The following is a 16963-nucleotide window of genomic DNA, read 5'->3' as shown; positions in this document are numbered from 1 at the left end:
GATTTACCTTCATAGCCCCGGGAGCACAAATCGTCTCTGGTTCCATAGACCCTCCACCGACTCCATTCGCCAGATCCCCGGTACAGCATAATTCTTTTTTCATTTTTGTTGCCATAGTTGAAATGCAGATCTGCTCCTTGGATGGCGAAAAGTGTGTCATTTTTGCATTCCCATCGCTGGAGATCGCTTGTTGAGTCACATGGGTACAGAGTAACTGGTGTCCAGTCAACCTTTGAAGATACTCCAAAACATAACTTCAAAGACACGCTCATCAGCTGGTGGCTGGAAATCCATCTAAATTTTTGTTCATCGCTTTCATGGTTGCAAGTACTGGTAGTGACATAGCTTGCAGACTGTACATGAACACAAAGGTTGTGGTTTTCGTTATATATTAAAAATTTGCTGGTATCTGTAACCAAAAACAAAAAATGTAAGTTCTATGGCACAGAAGACCAACTAGTCATGTGTATCACAAGCAGAAATCTGGTTCAAGAAGCCCTTGAACCAAATTTGCACATTAATATGGAGTGAATACAAAACACAGCTATTAGGGCTCAGTGTGATCTCTCCAACAGATCTGTCGAAGCTCTATGAAAGTGTTTAAAGGAGAGAGAGAGCATTCTGGGAAATGATATATAATGAACTGGAAAAAAAGTTTAAAATAACTTTTACAAAAAACCCAGAAACTTTTCTATTAGGAATTCTAGGTGCCAAAATCTCAAGGGAATGGAAGAGATTGTTTATGTACGCAACAACAGCTGTGCAGATGCTGCTAGCCCAGAGATGGAAAGAAGACAAAGTCCCCACCAGAGACGAATGACAGATCAAGTTGTTGGACTATGCCAAAATGGCAAAAATGACCAGAGAAATCAGGAAGACCAAAATTTTAATAAGGAATGGGGTAAATTTATAATTTACCTTGGAGACCACTGTAAACAGTTAAAATCGTTAGCGGGATTGCAATAACACTTGTAATGTAACGAGAACTGTTGATACAATGGAGATATAAAAAGATCTGGATTACTATAAAAGATACAGCAGAAAATGTTTAATAACGGGACCCACAGAGGGAAGGAGGGAAGTCCAGAGATTCATGGGAATCTTGTATTTATGGAAGGTGTTGTGGTATGATTGTAAATTTTAATATGTAAAATCAAATAAATAAATCTGTTATACACACACACACACACACACACACACACACACACACACATACGCCAAATAGATGGCTCCACAACTGTTTTAAGATGCAATAGCTAGCTCTTCTGCAAACTGGAAATGAATGTTTTTTTTGTTTCAGTGAAAAAGCTGACCTACACTTATCTAGAAGCTGGTTTCTTCCTCTTGTCCTCCTTGGCTTCCAACCCATTAGGAAGCAGCATAAAGTTGATGAGTACTGGAGACACAAACCCTTGCAGTTTATCAGTCAGTTTTCCTTACAGACAATACAAGGAAATGTACAATTATCACCAACGGTGATAAAACCTTTTACTATATTGTTGTACTAACAATTGCTCTGCGTTTTTGTATGTGCAATGCTTGCAAATTCTTCCTAAATACTTTTAGGGGAAGTCGAGCACAAAGTGGAAAAAAAGAAAAGGCTACTACTAATTGAAACACTTTTTTAAAAAAAGGGGTAAAACTTTTCCACAGTTGCTGGAACTAAGACAGAATATTTGAACCACGTGCTTAAAAACATATTTATACATTTGTATCAAGGCTGCATACCTGCAGTTGTATTTTTTTTTATTTTGTTGAAACAGATATTTGACATTTCCTATGGTCACAACACAAATACGTGAAGAAATTTTTAAGCATATGATTGAAATGTGGTTTTGAGATTTTGGACTTATCATGCATGTGCATTGAAGTATGAATGTAACTAATGCCATTTTTTAATGTGTTTATGTTGTCCATTGTTTATAGCTTCCAAAGAAGGATCATTTGTATTCCTCAACCAAACAAGCTTATGCTTAAGATTGTCCCAGTGAGCATAGGCTTCTCCCCCCCCCCCATGGGAGCTATAATCCAACAACAGGAGGGCCACAGGTTCCCTTTCCCTGCTCTGCCTGCTGCATGCCATATTCCAGGGGTGGAAGGACCTGTGGCCCTCCTGCTGTTGTTGAATGACAGCTCCCATAATCCCTGTCCACTGGCCGTGCTGACTAGGGCTGACGGGAGTTGGAATTCAACACCTTCGGGAGAGTCATAACTTCCCCATCTCTGTTCTGTCCCTTTATTTTGCTTAACTCTGTACTTCATCTGTTGAAGGAACCGGAACTAGAGATGTGAGGAAAAATAAGAAGCAAAATGCATAGGGGTGGGGAATTCAATTCAGTTCACATTTAAAGGTGAATCTACCTAATTCTCACTTTTTGAAATAATATTTGTAAATCACTTTTTATTATTTTGTAAAAATGATTATGATAATAATTTATTATTTGTATTATCTGACTGGGTTGCCACTCTGGGCAGCTCCCAACAAAAAATAGTAAAAACACAATACAACATCAAACACTAAACACTAAATGCTGAACAAGGCTGCCTTCAGATGCTTGGTTTTTTTTTTAAATCACGTAGCTGTTTATCTCCTCAACATCTAATGGGGGGCTGTTCCACAGGGTGGGCGCCATTACCGAGAAGGCCCTCTGCCTGGTTTCCTGTAGCTTCACTTCTCACAGTAAGGGAACCACCAGAAGGCCCTCAGAGCTAGACCTCAGTGTCCGGGTTGGACGACGGGGGTGGAGATGCTCTTTCAGATATATTTTACAGTCAAATGGAGTATAATTTTTTTGAAATAAATAATATGCGAGTTGAAACACAGCCATACTTTGAAATTCACAAATTTCTCTGAATGTTGCAATGCAGTTCTTTGGCCATTTAATATTTACGAAAATGTATGTAAACTGCATAAAACCCAAGTATTACTGAAAGCAACATTAAAAATGTGTTATACTGGGGAAAATACAAATGTTAGGGAAATATGCTTTGCTATAATATGTACATTAGGCAAAACTGCACAGACAAGTTATTAGAGGAAATAAGCACTAAAACGTTGAACTTTCATGAATACTTCTTGTAAAAAAGAATCACAAGCTGGAAAACAGAAATAATGAGAAACCCAGAGAAAGGAAACAACTCTAGACAGGAATGAGCAGCAGCATATAAAGCAGGGATGGGGAACCAGCAGGCCTACCAATGTTGCTGAACTACAGCTCCCAAAATTCCTGTTCCTTAGCCATGCTGGCTGGGGCTGATGGGCGTTGGAGTCCAACAACATCTGGAGAGCCCATTCTAAAGGATACAAAACAGCAAACTACCAATCCCAACACAGTATCTTGCTGCAGAAGCAGCTACTAAAATAAAGCAGCAGGACTGAGCCATAGTTTTAAAACCCTACAAATTTAAGGCAGGTAGGGTAGTATAGCAGCCAGAATAGAGTCACAAGCTCAAGCTCCATCCCTGATATGGCACCCCTGTTGAGCATGGGGCTTCCTGTGTTGAGCATGGAGCTCCAAGGAAGGGATCCTTCTTGTAAGGATCTGCTCATGCCTAGGGGCTCCATACAAGTAAAACACCTGGTTGGCCAGGTGTCCTGCTTGCATAGAGTGGCTGCCCATGCAGCTTTTCTCATCCTTTGGGTTCTATCTGGAGCAGCTGGAGAAGGAGGAGGAGGAGAAGAAGAAGAAGAAGAAGAAGAAGAAGAAGAAGAAGAAGAAGAAGAAGAAGAAGAGGAGGAGTTTGGATTTGATATCCTGCTTTATCACTACCCTAAGGAGTCTCAAAGTGGCTAACATTCTCCTTCCCTTCCTCCCCCACAACAAACACTCTGGGGCTGAGAGAATTCAGAGAAGTGTGACTAGGCCAAGGTCACCCAGCAGCTGCATGTGGAGGAGCGGGGAAGCGAACCCAGTTCCCCAGATTACAAGTCCACTGCTCTTAACCACTACACCACACTGGCTATAGGGTGAAGAAAGAGCTCATACCCTCCAACATTTCTCCGATGAAAATAGGGACGTCCCATTCCATAATGATAATTTTACTATTTAAACCCCACACATCTTACTGGATTGCCCCAGCCACTCTGGGCAGCTTGCAACATATATAAAAGCATAAAAATTTAAACATTTTAAAAACTTCCCTATACAGCAGTGATGGCCAAACTTTTTTGGGACTACAACTCCCACCATCCCTAGCTAACAGGACCAGTGGTCAGGGTTGATGGGAATTGTAGTCCCAAAACGGCTGGAGGGCCAAGTTTGGCCGTCACTGCTATACAGGATTGCCTTCAGACGGCTCAGGGGTCGGATAACTCCATACCTTCCAACATTTTTCTAATGAAAATAGGGACATCCTAAGGGAAAGTGGGACATTCAATCAAATCAGAAACTGGGGTGGCTTCACTAAATCAAGGATGTCCCTGGAAAATAGGGACACTTGGAGGGTCTAAGAGCTGTAAGTGGAGGGTGTCCTTTTTCCCTCATTTGGACCCCCTGGGAAACTCAACAAACCTGCTGTACCTGGAACTGGGTGTGGAGAATACAGCTGAATGGACAGCCTGAGGAAGTACCATCCACTTTGGGCCTGCCCATAAAAAGCAAGCCTAGGGTGAAAGGCTAGGATGATGCTTGCTCTTTCCAGGAACCCTACTCTTCGTAAGGCTTTTGTGGATGAGCTGAGAGTTTTATTTGGATCCTGGGTGAGAACCCGGAGGGTGTGCCAGAAGGAAAATGAACTGATACTGATTTTTATATATTAGTAACATGCTATTAATGTAACATTTTAATATGTATATGTGTATTTTTGTAGTTGTTTTTTTTAAAAAAGTTGTCTGTTGCTTCAGTTTTCTGTACACTGCTCATAGATATTTTTAATATATTAAGCTGTACAGAAATTAAATAATCACTCAATCAATGCAGAGATTCTCTTTTCAGGAATTCATGATCAACGCAAAAATTTAGTATAAGGGTCAGAAGTATAGCCCACAGCTCCTGCTGCACATTAGTGTGCTGCATGCAACTAAATGTGTGAATAGGCCAGGGCATCTAATGTACTAAGCAGCTAGTCACATGAAAAACGAACTATTCTTGCCTTCAAAGCTAACCCCCCCCCCCCACAAAGAGACAGACTTTTACGTAAAACCAGTACATTGCCAGATGCCCTAAATTACATCCTCAGTCCTAATTTATTTATTGCATTTTTATGTGTATTGATTTACAACAACTAGGTAAAACCATGAGCTAATTTTATTTTCGAATCTGCATATGAATATTATGCAACATGGAGAAGCATTCAATATATTCTGCACTCACAGCAACAACAACTCTGACTATTTCAAACTTGCAATTGTTAATTCAGGTATGAAAAGTTGCATATCAAAACTGACAGCTGCAGTTAGCCTCAATAAACCTAATTTGGAAGGTCAAAACACCAAGCAGCAGGAAAAACCCAGTTGGGCTGTTTGCACATGCCGAACCAGATTACAACTCTCTCGTAACACTCAGCATGCACTTCCAGTCGCTATACTAAATATATACAGTATTTGAAAGTTTTAATGATCTGAAATAGAAACCAGATTTGCAATTTAACATTGAAAGCCAGTTCTTGGCAAAGAACTGATTGGAACTTACCTACTAGTGAAAAAACGCAATGTTGTAAGGAAAGGAAAACCAGAAGCAAAGAAACAGACATTTTACGCAAGTTTACTACTGTCTTCCCTTCCGCCAGAATGCGCCATGCAGGGTCTCCCTTTTGTAGCAGATCTTGTTGAAGCCAGCAAGGAGGAAAGCCGTGTTCATTTCTGAGAACTTATAGTTGAGGGAGTGAATTCTGGTTGCCTAATGATAAGGAAATGCCCTGCCACACAGGGCATTGTGAAATAACAGGAATTCACCGTTCAGACTTTGCCTCCCTAAGCTAATTTCACCGCTGAAGGAAAAAGGAAGGAAGAGCTTCCACAGAATGGCAGGTGATAAAGTGATGAATGCTCAGCATTATTTTTTTTTTCTGGGAATGCCTCAGTTGCATGTGGGAAACAGATTGGCTCATCAAATGTCTCCAAGAATTGTGTGTGTGCGCGTGTGTGTCTTATGATAGCTTTTCTACTTGTTGTGATTGTTTTGCCTGTACTTGTTAATTTTTATTTATTATTTCTATCTTGTGTTTCAACATGTGAAACCAAACTTCAACATGCAAAAACAATGTAATTTAAAACAAAAACATATTTAAATAGAAATGCCTCAAAATGGACTTTACTATGTTGACTCATTCCTAGATGCAGCCCTTAATGTAGCATTATAAAACAGCTTAAAGCAATATTGAACATCCCACAGTGGTTCATGTCTTCAAGGGGGAAGATTGGAATAATTAGTCTTAAAAAGCAAATAACAGCAACTCAGCAAAACACCAGAGCTATCAAGAACAGCAAATGAATACAAATCAAGACAAGTGATACCCCATATCATTAGGCAGAGACTGATAGTTGCCTCAGGTGGCAAATACTTTGGGGCAGAAACTACTCAGAGCTATGTCAAACTCAGCCAAGAGCATAAGGTCAAACAGATTCCTCACTGGCCTTGCAGACAACTCCATTGTCCAGAAAGTGGGAGAAGCAACAAGAGGAACAGCCATTTTAGATCTGGTCCTAACCAATGTTGATGACCTGGTTAGTGGGGTAGAAGTGGAAGGATCATTAGGCGCGAGTGATCATGCTCTTCTGAAGTTTACTATACAGCGGAAAGGAGCAGCCAAGCATACTAGGACTCAATTTCTTGACTTTAAGAAAGCCGACTTCATAAAACTTAGGGAAGTGCTGGGTGAGATCCCATGGACAGTAATACTAAAAGGAAAGGGAGTTCATGATGGCTGGGAGTTTGTTAAGAGGGAGATAGTAAAAGCACAACTTCAGGCAATACCAATACCTATCTAAAGAACTTTTAACTGAGTTAAGATTAAAAAAGGATGTGTACAAAAAATGGAAAAGGGGGGAAACCACCAAAGAGGAATTCAAACAAATAGCCAGCACATGTAGACACAAAGTCAGAAAAGCTAAAGCACAGAATGAACTCAGGCTTGGTAGAAAGGTTAAAAGCAACAAAAAAGGCTTTTATGGGTATGTCCGTAGCAAAAGGAAGAACAAAGAAACAGTGGGGTCACTCAGAGGAGAAGATGGTGAAATGCAAACAGGGGACACAGAAAGGGCTGAACTCCTCAATGCCTTCTTTGCCTCAGTCTTCTCCGATAAAGAAAACAATGCCCGACCTGAAGAATTTGGAGCAAATGATTCAGCAGAGGAAACACAGCCCAGAATAACTAAGGAGATAGTACAAGAATACTTGGCTAGTTTAGATGTATTCAAGTCTCCAGGGCCAGATGAACTGCATCCAAGAGTATTAAAAGAACTGGCAGATGTGATCTCAGAACCACTGGCAGTCATCTGAGAATTCCTGGAGAACAGGCAAAGTCCCGGCAGACTGGAGGAGGGCAAATGTTGTCCCTATTTTCAAAAAGGGGAAAAGAGAGGACCCAAATAATTATTGCCCAGTCAGTCTGACATCAATACCAGGGAAGATTGTGGAGCAGATCATTAAGCAAACAGTCTGTGAGCACCTAGAAAGGAATGCTGTGATCACCAATAGTCAGCATGGATTTCTGAAAAATAAGTCATGTCAGACTAACCTGATCTCGTTTTTTGACAGAATTACAAGCCTGGTAGATGAAGGGAACGCAGTGGATGTAGCCTACCTTGATTTCAGCAAGGCATTTGACAAGGTGCCCCATGATATTCTTGTAAAGAACCTGGTAAAATGCGGTCTTGACTATGCTACCACTCAGTGGATTTGTAACTGGCTGACTGACCGAACCCAAAGGGTGCTCATCAATGGTTCCTCTTCATCCTGGAGAAGAGTGACTAGTGGGGTGCCACAGGGTTCTGTCTTGGGCCCGGTCTTATTCAACATCTTTATCAACGACTTGGATGATGGACTCAAGGGCATCCTGATCAAATTTGCAGATGACACCAAACTGGGAGGGGTGGCTAACACCTCAGAGGACAGGATCACACTTCAAAACGACCTTGACAGATTAGAGAACTGGGCCAAAACAAACAAGATGAACTTTAACAGGGAGAAATGTAAAGTATTGCACTTGGGCAAAAAAAATGAGAGGCACAAATACAAGATGGGTGACACCTGGCTTGAGAGCAGTACATGTGAAAAGGATCTAGGAGTCTTGGTTGACCACAAACTTGACATGAGCCAACAGTGTGACGCGGCAGCTAAAAAAGCCAATGCAATTCTGGGCTGCATCAATAGGAGTATAGCATCTAGATCAAGGGAAGTAATAGTGCCACTGTATTCTGCTCTGGTCAGACCTCACCTGGAGTACTGTGTCCAGTTCTGGGCACCACAGTTCAAGAAGGACACTGACAAACTGGAACGTGTCCAGAGGAGGGCAAGCAAAATGGTCAAAGGCCTGGAAACGATGCCTTATGAGGAACGGCTAAGGGAGCTGGGCATGTTTAGCCTGGAGAAGAGGAGGTTAAGGGGTGATATGATAGCCATGTTCAAATATATAAAAGGATGTCATATAGAGGAGGGAGAAAGGTTGTTTTCTGCTGCTCCAGAGAAGCGGACACAGAGCAATGGATCCAAACTACAAGAAAGAAGATTCCTCCTAAACATTAGGAAGAACTTCCTGACAGTAAGAGCTGTTCGACAGTGGAATTTGCTGCCAAGGAGTGTGGTGGAGTCTCCTACTTTGGAGGTCTTTAAGCAGAGGCTTGACAACCATATGTCAGGAGTGCTCTGATGGTGTTTCCTGCTTGGCAGGGGGTTGGACTCGATGGCCCTTGTGGTCTCTTCCAACTCTATGATTCTATGATTCTATGTGTGCCACACAGCCTGTCCTTTGCCCCCAAAGCCAGCCTGCGCCCCTCGGGTGCATTTTACTTCCTGGATTGATATTGCACCTCAAGAAACCTGTTGCAGTCAGCAAACAGCCAGAGTATGTCTATGCTCTATTTTCAAAGTGCAGGTTTAAACCTTTAAAGCACTTTTGTAACCTTGGCCGAGCTCATCTTAAGAGAGTAAGCTTCTGGTCCAAGGGCCACTCACTCCAGGATTTCAGCTGGCCCTCTGTGTCTCCACCCATCAGCTCTTCAATGGAGAGCAGATGAGAGGGAAGTTGGCTTTGATGTTGCACAAAGAATGCCATTTCAGCTCTTTCCTCTGGAAGATGATCTGCCCCAAGTAGAGGGAGAAACACCTTAATAGATTCGTTGCAAACATGCAAGAAGGCATCCAGGCATTTTGCAGCTGCATGTGTACAGGTTCGGGGTGCATCTGGATTTTGAAGTTTACAGCTTTGAATAGTTGCAAGGCAGAGCTATTTCAAGATCAAAAAAGACTGAAAGGCCAGCTCGCTCAGCCCCAGCTGTAGTGTCTTCCCTCAGCCTTGCCTCTGCAGAGATCTGGCCTCATACACTGCAAGGTGCATTTAGAGTGGTCATGTGTCTTATTTTACTGAAGACTGTCCTGAATTTAAAATGTTTTATGGTCTAAGACTCCAATGAGTTCAATGGGACTTACTTATGAGTAGACATGGTCAGGACTGTAGCCCAAGTCTGTTTTAAAGATCAAGATCCCTAGGAACAGAAGGCAACATGAACCCACCTGGACAAGCATACAGATACCTGGCAAGATCTATTGCGTTGTTGTTGTTTATTAAAGCTATATACTGCCATTCATCTGAAGATCACTGGAAGGTTTACAAGATAAAAAGACAGAATAAAACGACAAAATACATGACATAATACCAATACCCCCTAGGCCATCTTTTGTCCTTTCATAGAATCACAGAATTTTAGAGTTGGAAGGGACCCCAAGAGTCATCTAGTCCAACCCCCTGAAATGAAGGAACCCTGCCCACAGCTGGGTGGACTCAAACCACCAACCTTCTGGTTAACAGCCAGATGCACTGACCCATTGGACTCTGATGATTCATTTCTTGAAAGGGATGTTGTGCTGGGCCCGGGGGTAACCTGAGCAACGTGGTCCAGGTCCAGTCCCAAATCCACGAGGAGCCAGTCCGACAGGGCCAAGGCAGGACACGAGGCAGGAAACCAGGCAAGGTTAGGCACAGGGTCTCAGGCAAGTTCTGGCAAACAGCAATGTTGCTCCCGCTACCTGGGGTGGGGTAACGGCCGGTCCTGATCCCCCGGTGACTCACCTCCCTGTCTCGCCCAAAGGTGAGCACTCCTCCTGTGAGTACTCAGGTCTCTCCTTTTCTCAGACCTTAGTCGCTGCAGCTCGGGAGATGTCGGTGGGTTACTAGACCCAGAGGCCGCCTCAGCCTCTCCTGACCCAACTGGTAGTGGAGCAGCTGTGATTGCCCAGCTGAAGGCAACAAGGTAATCCCTGCATCTGGAGCCAGGGCAGGTTCAGGCCCCTGACTCGGCCCAGCTGGTGCTTGTTGCAGGGGAACCTGTGCCGACTGGGACTCTTCAGAATCAGGCCCCAGACTAGGTTCAGATGCCACCTGAGGCAAAGGATCCGGTGCGGACTGAGACTCCTCTGGTTCCAAGTCCCAGGCCATCACAGTTGCAAGCATGCAAGAAGGCATCCAGGCATTTTGCAGTTGCATGTGTTTTGGGGGGCATCTCAATTTTGAAGTTTACAGCTTTGAGTAGTTGCAAAAGAGAGCTATTTCAAGATCAAAAATTATTTGCACTGTTCTGTTCACTCCTGCCTTAAAACAATGTCTCAGCCTGTATAAAAACCCTCCTTCCTGCCACACAAGAGTCATCTGAGCAGATCCTGTTTCTGAATTCCAAATATGCATCTCCTTCTACAGAGATGCCACCCACTTTAATTTCAGATTTTTTTGGGGTGTGTGGGTGTTTATGATCGCTGTTCTAGTAGGCCTTTGAGAAGTGGCACCTTGTTGATAAATGGCCTGGTGCACCAACCAATCCTGGGGGTTTGGAAAGAGTTCTTGCTGTGTGGGGAAGCCTTGCAACAGGCTTCTCCTAACAACCGGAGCCAGAACTTCAATAGCTGTACAGATGTACCTTGGAAGTAGAATGGAATCCGTTCCGGAAGTCTGTTTGACTTCCAAAATGTTCGGGAAGCAAGGCGCAGCTTCCAGTTTGGCAACTGAAGGAAGGCTAATTTAAACTCTGGCTTAAGGCAACGTCCATACACTTTAGCTGAGTGCACAGATTTATTAATTTCATTTGCTTCTCCTTTTAAAAAGAAAGCTTTTAAATAAGAAACTGTATCACCTGTAACATTACTTATAAATGTAATTATGTCTGGGTTGGTATTTTGGGAATCTAGCAATCCCTGAGTCTCAGGAAGTTTTCAAAGCAGATTTATTGGGTTTACAGGAATCAGAGTTCTGGAGAAGTGAATGTTTTCACATGCCTCCAATCAAAACCTACAAAACCCAACATGAACCTTTCCAGCCACACCACATGTCTGTACTCTGGAAGCCTACACGCCCGAAAGGTCAGACAACTGTACAAAACAGGTGCCGTTTCCAGCAACAAATTTGTCCGTTTTGAAAACAATGTGTTCCAGTCAGTGTTGTGCAGTTGTTGATATTGACATCTAGGCTCTTTCAATTTTCATTCAAAACGTGATACTCATTGCTACATAGGAGAAAGCCTCTTTAAATTCATTCCCAACTATCAATTGTCTTGAGATCTTGACTGGTGTGACTGTATACACATTCTGGCTATGTATCCATTCTCTTAGATCTTTAAACAAGTGTGTTTTCTATTAGTGATTTGTGGAACATTTAGAAGACTACGTGTGATGGGAGGCCTCTTCAGGGCTAAAACTGTGTAGGTCAGGGGTCAGCAAACTTTTTCAGCAGGTCGGTCCACTGTCCCTCAGACCTTGTGGGGGGCTGGACTATATTTTTTGGGGGGGGGATGATGCAAGCGCACCACAAACCCCAGTGGCTGCTTACCTGTGACTTATGAGCGGCAGGGGCTGGCAATGGCAAAAGAGCTCTGGAGAGGGGCTGCTTAAAATGGCGGCCACTTAAGTGCTGCTGCTGCTGCTGGCACCAACAAAGCCTAGCCCCCTTCCTCCTCTAGGCAGGGCAGGGAGAAGCCATGAGGAGGGAGGGGGGATGCGGCGGTGCCGCCGCTGTGTGAGGGAGAGAGAAAAAACATGCACTGGTGATCCATGCGGTGATTCCCGGACTGTCCACAGGCCAGATCCAGAAGACAATTGGGCCTGATCTGGCCCGCGGACCTTAGTTTGCCAACCCATGGTGTGTAGATGGAGAGGGAGTTCACACAAGCCCCGTCCCCAATGTTCCATGTGCACAGGCTTTCCTGTGCGCTTCCTAAATCTGTTCTAGGGGTTCCTCTGACCCTCCAGAGCAGATTTGAAGAGGATGCAGGCAGAGGGAGGCAGGGAAGGTCCATTGTGCAAGCAGAAATCAGGAAGCAGAATGAAGCCAGTTGCTTCCACTCACTTCCTTCCTCCATGGGTGGAGTTTGGTACAGTCATACCTTGAGTTGAATGTGCGCATTACTTCCAGGTTTTGCCACTCGCGCACGCGCAGGCACTCAAAATTACGCGCATGCACAGAAGCGGCGAAACACGACTCGCGCAGACGCACCATCGTGTCTTGTGTTCCGTTCGGGATGCAAACGGGGCTCCGGATCGGATCCCATTCGCATCCCGAGGTACCACTGTATTTCAAATTTCACCGGCGCCCTGTGTGAGGCCAAAATTCAGTACCCCGTCTCTTGCCTTTCATTCTGCTCCATTCACTACATCATAGTTGCAATGCCCTGCAACCAGTGTGACAGAAACAGTCATACTGCCCTAAATCCACCTCTGTCCACTACATACCCCTTCCACTCCTGCCTCCCACCCCACCCTGCCCATCAACCTCCGCTCTTGTTGCTGCATTTCTCTTTCTCAGGGAAGAGAGGTAGCTAATGGAAAGGGCACTCAAAACCACCAGCCTCCTCCTCTGCTGTGTGCCTGCTGCCCTGTTTCCTGTTATTGCAGCAGCCCATCAAGTGGTGAAGGAGCTGCAGCATCTTGTTCACATTATAACACATATTCCTCCATGTGCTGGGGTGGTTGGGAAAGACATGAGAATATGCTTTATCTTCTTATTATTTCTATTCCCTCCCCTCCATACCTCTGACATAAATCAATTAAAATTGGTGGAGATGTCAGGCACACACACACACACACACACACACACACTGTCCTGTCCCTTTTTTTGGAAATGGGAGTCTTTGCTCTGACTGCACAATTTAAATGGCGAGTTCACAAGATAAGCATTTTGAAGTACAGCTTGCTTATAACATGTTTCTATGTTTGCAAGAATGCATGTGCCTAAGGCTTGGATCTAGAGGACAACATACATGTTTACGTCATGTGAATACATAGAAGACACTGCTGCATACAATCAGCTACAAAAACAGCTTCATGTTTATATTGAAATGTTTGCACCCAGTGAAGGCAATGATGAATACAAAACACTTTGTATTTATCCCTTATTTCAAAGGAAAATGTCACCAATCCACTTCAAATTCTTTAATTGCAATGGTTCAATATCCTGCATTTTTTTTTTTTTATGGAGCATGTGGAGTGTTTATTCCTTTATTGCAAATTGATCCTTACACTGCAAGCCTCTCTGAGTTTAATGGAGCTTATTCCCATGTAACTGGGTAAAAAAAATGCAGCCTTACACAACAACCCTAAGCATTTTTGCTCAGAAATTAAGTCCCACTGAGTTCAGTAGGACTTATTTTTATTATTACTATGTTTACTTAGATTCCACCTTTTTCCCTGATAGGGATTCAACGCAGCTTGCAGCTAAAATAGAAACAGCTGGGTGGGGGAAGTAATCATTAAAAACGATCTGTCTGTCTGTCTGTCTGTCTATCTCAACAAACAAAGCATTGCAATAAAAATATCACAGCACCAGCCCTTTCTTTAATAAGTAAATTCTTAAAAGCCTGTTGGAACAAGAAAGTCTTCACCTGCTGGTGGAAGGATAGCAAGGAAGGAGGGAGTCAGTTTAATTTTAAGAAACCTAATCAGAAATGAAAAGTCACTGCGATTTACAATACCCCGAAAGCAAGAAATCCTGCTATTAAAGATTTTTTTTGTCCTTCAAGGGGGAAGTTCTGTGAAGATATTTCATAATAGCTGGTTCTCCATTTTTTAAAGAAATGGTGCAATAGCTCCATCTTTGCAAGAGAGGGACTGACTAATATTGTGTTGCAAATACATCTTTAAAAGATTTAATTAAAAAAGGTGTATTCATATTCACAGACTTGAATCTGAACATCAGGAATTGCAATTAGATCAGCTTTTGCCCAGATTTAGAGCTGAACTAATTCAGTAGACAATACTGGGCTGGTTTTCTATGTGCTTAACTTGAACCCTTAGAAATCAATGTAACTTAGTGAATAGCATGACCTATGGATAGCTCCGTTAGAGTGTGGTGCTGGTAATGCCAAGGTTGCAGGTTCAATCCCCGCATGGGACAGCTACATATTCCTGCAACGCAGAGGGTAGGACTAGATGATCCTTAGAGTCCCTTCCAAATCTACAATTCTATGGTTCTGAGATTGATTTCAGTGGAACCCAAGTTCACTTACTTGATCTGGTTCTAGCTCATAGTATTTTTACATTGGGTGGGGGCACTGCAAGCAAGATTTGTACATAAAGAAATGAGTTTTATTTCAAGAACAGGACTCCTGAATTATGCAATCCTGAATCCAATTCTACTTTAAAGCACTTAATCCACTAATTGCCATTTATATGCTGCTGAAGACCACTAGCTAGATCTTCATCTGAAGATCATTGAATCACTACTCAACATCAATACTGACCATAGTTTTATTATGCCATTTCAGAATAACAATAGTATTTTGCAAATGTGTTTAACATTTTGCATTTTAGACATTGGTTGTTGTTTAGTAAACTGCGATAGTAAACCCAAGTAAAAATGTTTTTATTATATATTGCAATAAATTGTCACTCCTGACAATTTGTACCATGCAAGACCAGTATTTCCTGCTCCAGATGGCAGTGGCTCAGAGGTCTCTGGTGCAAGTCTTTCCTAGCTCTTCTACTTGAGTTCCGTAGCCAAAAATGTTTACGAGTGATTTATGGGTCTTCCATCTTGCTGTATTCAGTAGATATTCTCCCAAGAGTCATCAGGCAGGTGTCCTCGTCACTATTCTCCTCCAAGAGTCCTTGCCCACCTCAGGCAGAGCAGATGGTAGGGGTACTGCTAAGTTGTGGTTAGACTGAACACACAGGAAGACTATGTCATTGACAAAGGATCACGACTGCTGTTTTTCTGAGGATAAGAGACAATCCATGGGGTTTACTTGTTCCACATATAAACATAGACCATCACTGAGGAAAGATGAGTTAGACAACAGTTTGGCAGAAGCTCCAAAGCTCTATCTGATGTGATATGATGGGCCTAGAAGTTTATCATTAGTAATCCATTGAAAAACAGGAAGCAGGTGACTGTAAGTGAACACTTTTTGAAATGCAAGACAGACACATATGGACTTTCTAAAGATCTGTACTGGAATCAGTGCTAATTAACTTGTTCCTAAGTCACCTGGAATTAGGGGGGAAATGGACAAGCTTGCACATGACACCAGTTTAGAATGGTGACTGCACAGAGCTCCAAAAGGGCATCTCCAAAACGGGGAAATGGGCAATAATAAGGCAAATGAAGCTAAATATAAATGAAGTTATGCATACTGTAGCAAACAAGCTGCATGTGGCTGTGTGTACAGGCTAATAGGGTCTGAAAGACCTCCGGGTCATGATGAATAGCTCAATGAAAATAAGTGGGCAGCAACTGTGAGATTATTAATATAAAACAGACCATATTGTAATGACCTTAGAGAAATCCATGGTACAACTGCATTTGGAAAATGTGACCCAAAAAAGGCAACCAGAATGATCATGCGATCGAAGCAGATTCCAGATAAAGCCAAACTGGTGTTTGGGGCTTTTCAGTTTTGAAAAATACACTGGGGTGGTGGTGGGGAAGACATGAGAGGTTGAGATTATTATTTGCATGAGAAGAACATGGTTTTTTTTGTTCCTTGCTCATAATACCAGGTGTTGGAAGTAATTGGAAGGATTCAGGATGGACACAATAAAGCACATCACATAATTAAGGAACAGATTGTCCTAGATGTGATGATTACTAGGTTTAAAATAGTATAAAGGAGGGAAGACGAACTAGTGGAGGATCATTTTATCAATGAGTATGAGCCATGCTAGCTACATCCAAACTCCAGGGGGCAAGAGAATATGCCACTGAGTATCAGTTGCTTGAGGATAGCAATGGGGAAAGGTTTTGCCTTCCCACCCTACTTTTCGCTTCCCTAGAGGCATGCGATTTGTGACTATAAGAAACAGGTTATTTGACTAGATGGACCTTTGGTTCATTCAGCAAGGCTCTTAAGGTCTACCTAGTAATGGGAAACCTGCACTCCTCCAAATGCTGCTACACCACAGCTCCCGTCATTCCTGATCACTGGCCATGCTGACTGAGGCTATTGGGAACTGGAGTCTGACAATCTGGAGGGCCATAGGTTAGCCAACCCTGGCCTGCACTTATATGAGAATCGCACTTGGAGGGATAAGGTAACAGTCTACTTTGTTCAACGCTAGGACCATACAACACAGTGGAGGATACACATCAAGAGCAGGAGTAAAGAGCTTTGGAACAAAAGAAGTGGCTACCATAGCAGTCAACAGTGACCTTGGAATCCCCACTGTAGATACCAAGAAAGAGCCAGTTGTTGGATCAGCCAGAATTGGAAGAAATGCTGTGCAATTCTATTATATAAAGGCAAGTCACTCAAGTTCAGTCTTGGTTATTCTCAATGCTGCATCTCTGTAAGGTAAGCAGGAAAATGGTGATGCTTTAGAGGACCAAT

General features: G+C 42.9%; 1 protein-coding gene across 1 annotated transcript in view; it reads right to left on the bottom strand.

Annotated features, from left to right (window-relative positions):
* LOC308569354 (macrophage mannose receptor 1-like) overlaps positions 1-5786 on the bottom strand; it is a 49033-nt gene extending 43247 nt beyond the window's left edge. Inside the window, exons 1-2 of the mRNA XM_081163136.1 lie at positions 5631-5786; positions 8-409 (exon numbers count right to left, since the gene is read on the bottom strand). Coding sequence (XP_081019262.1) covers positions 8-409; positions 5631-5691 — 463 coding nt within the window. The 5' untranslated portion in view covers positions 5692-5786. The remainder of the gene's footprint in view (positions 1-7; positions 410-5630) is intronic.
* Positions 5787-16963: the final 11177 nt, after the last annotated feature.

This window comes from Podarcis bocagei (genome assembly GCF_964188305.1).
Source record: "Podarcis bocagei genome assembly, chromosome: 12".
NCBI lineage: Eukaryota > Metazoa > Chordata > Lepidosauria > Squamata > Lacertidae > Podarcis > Podarcis bocagei.
This window is presented reverse-complemented; position numbering and strand designations above follow the sequence as displayed.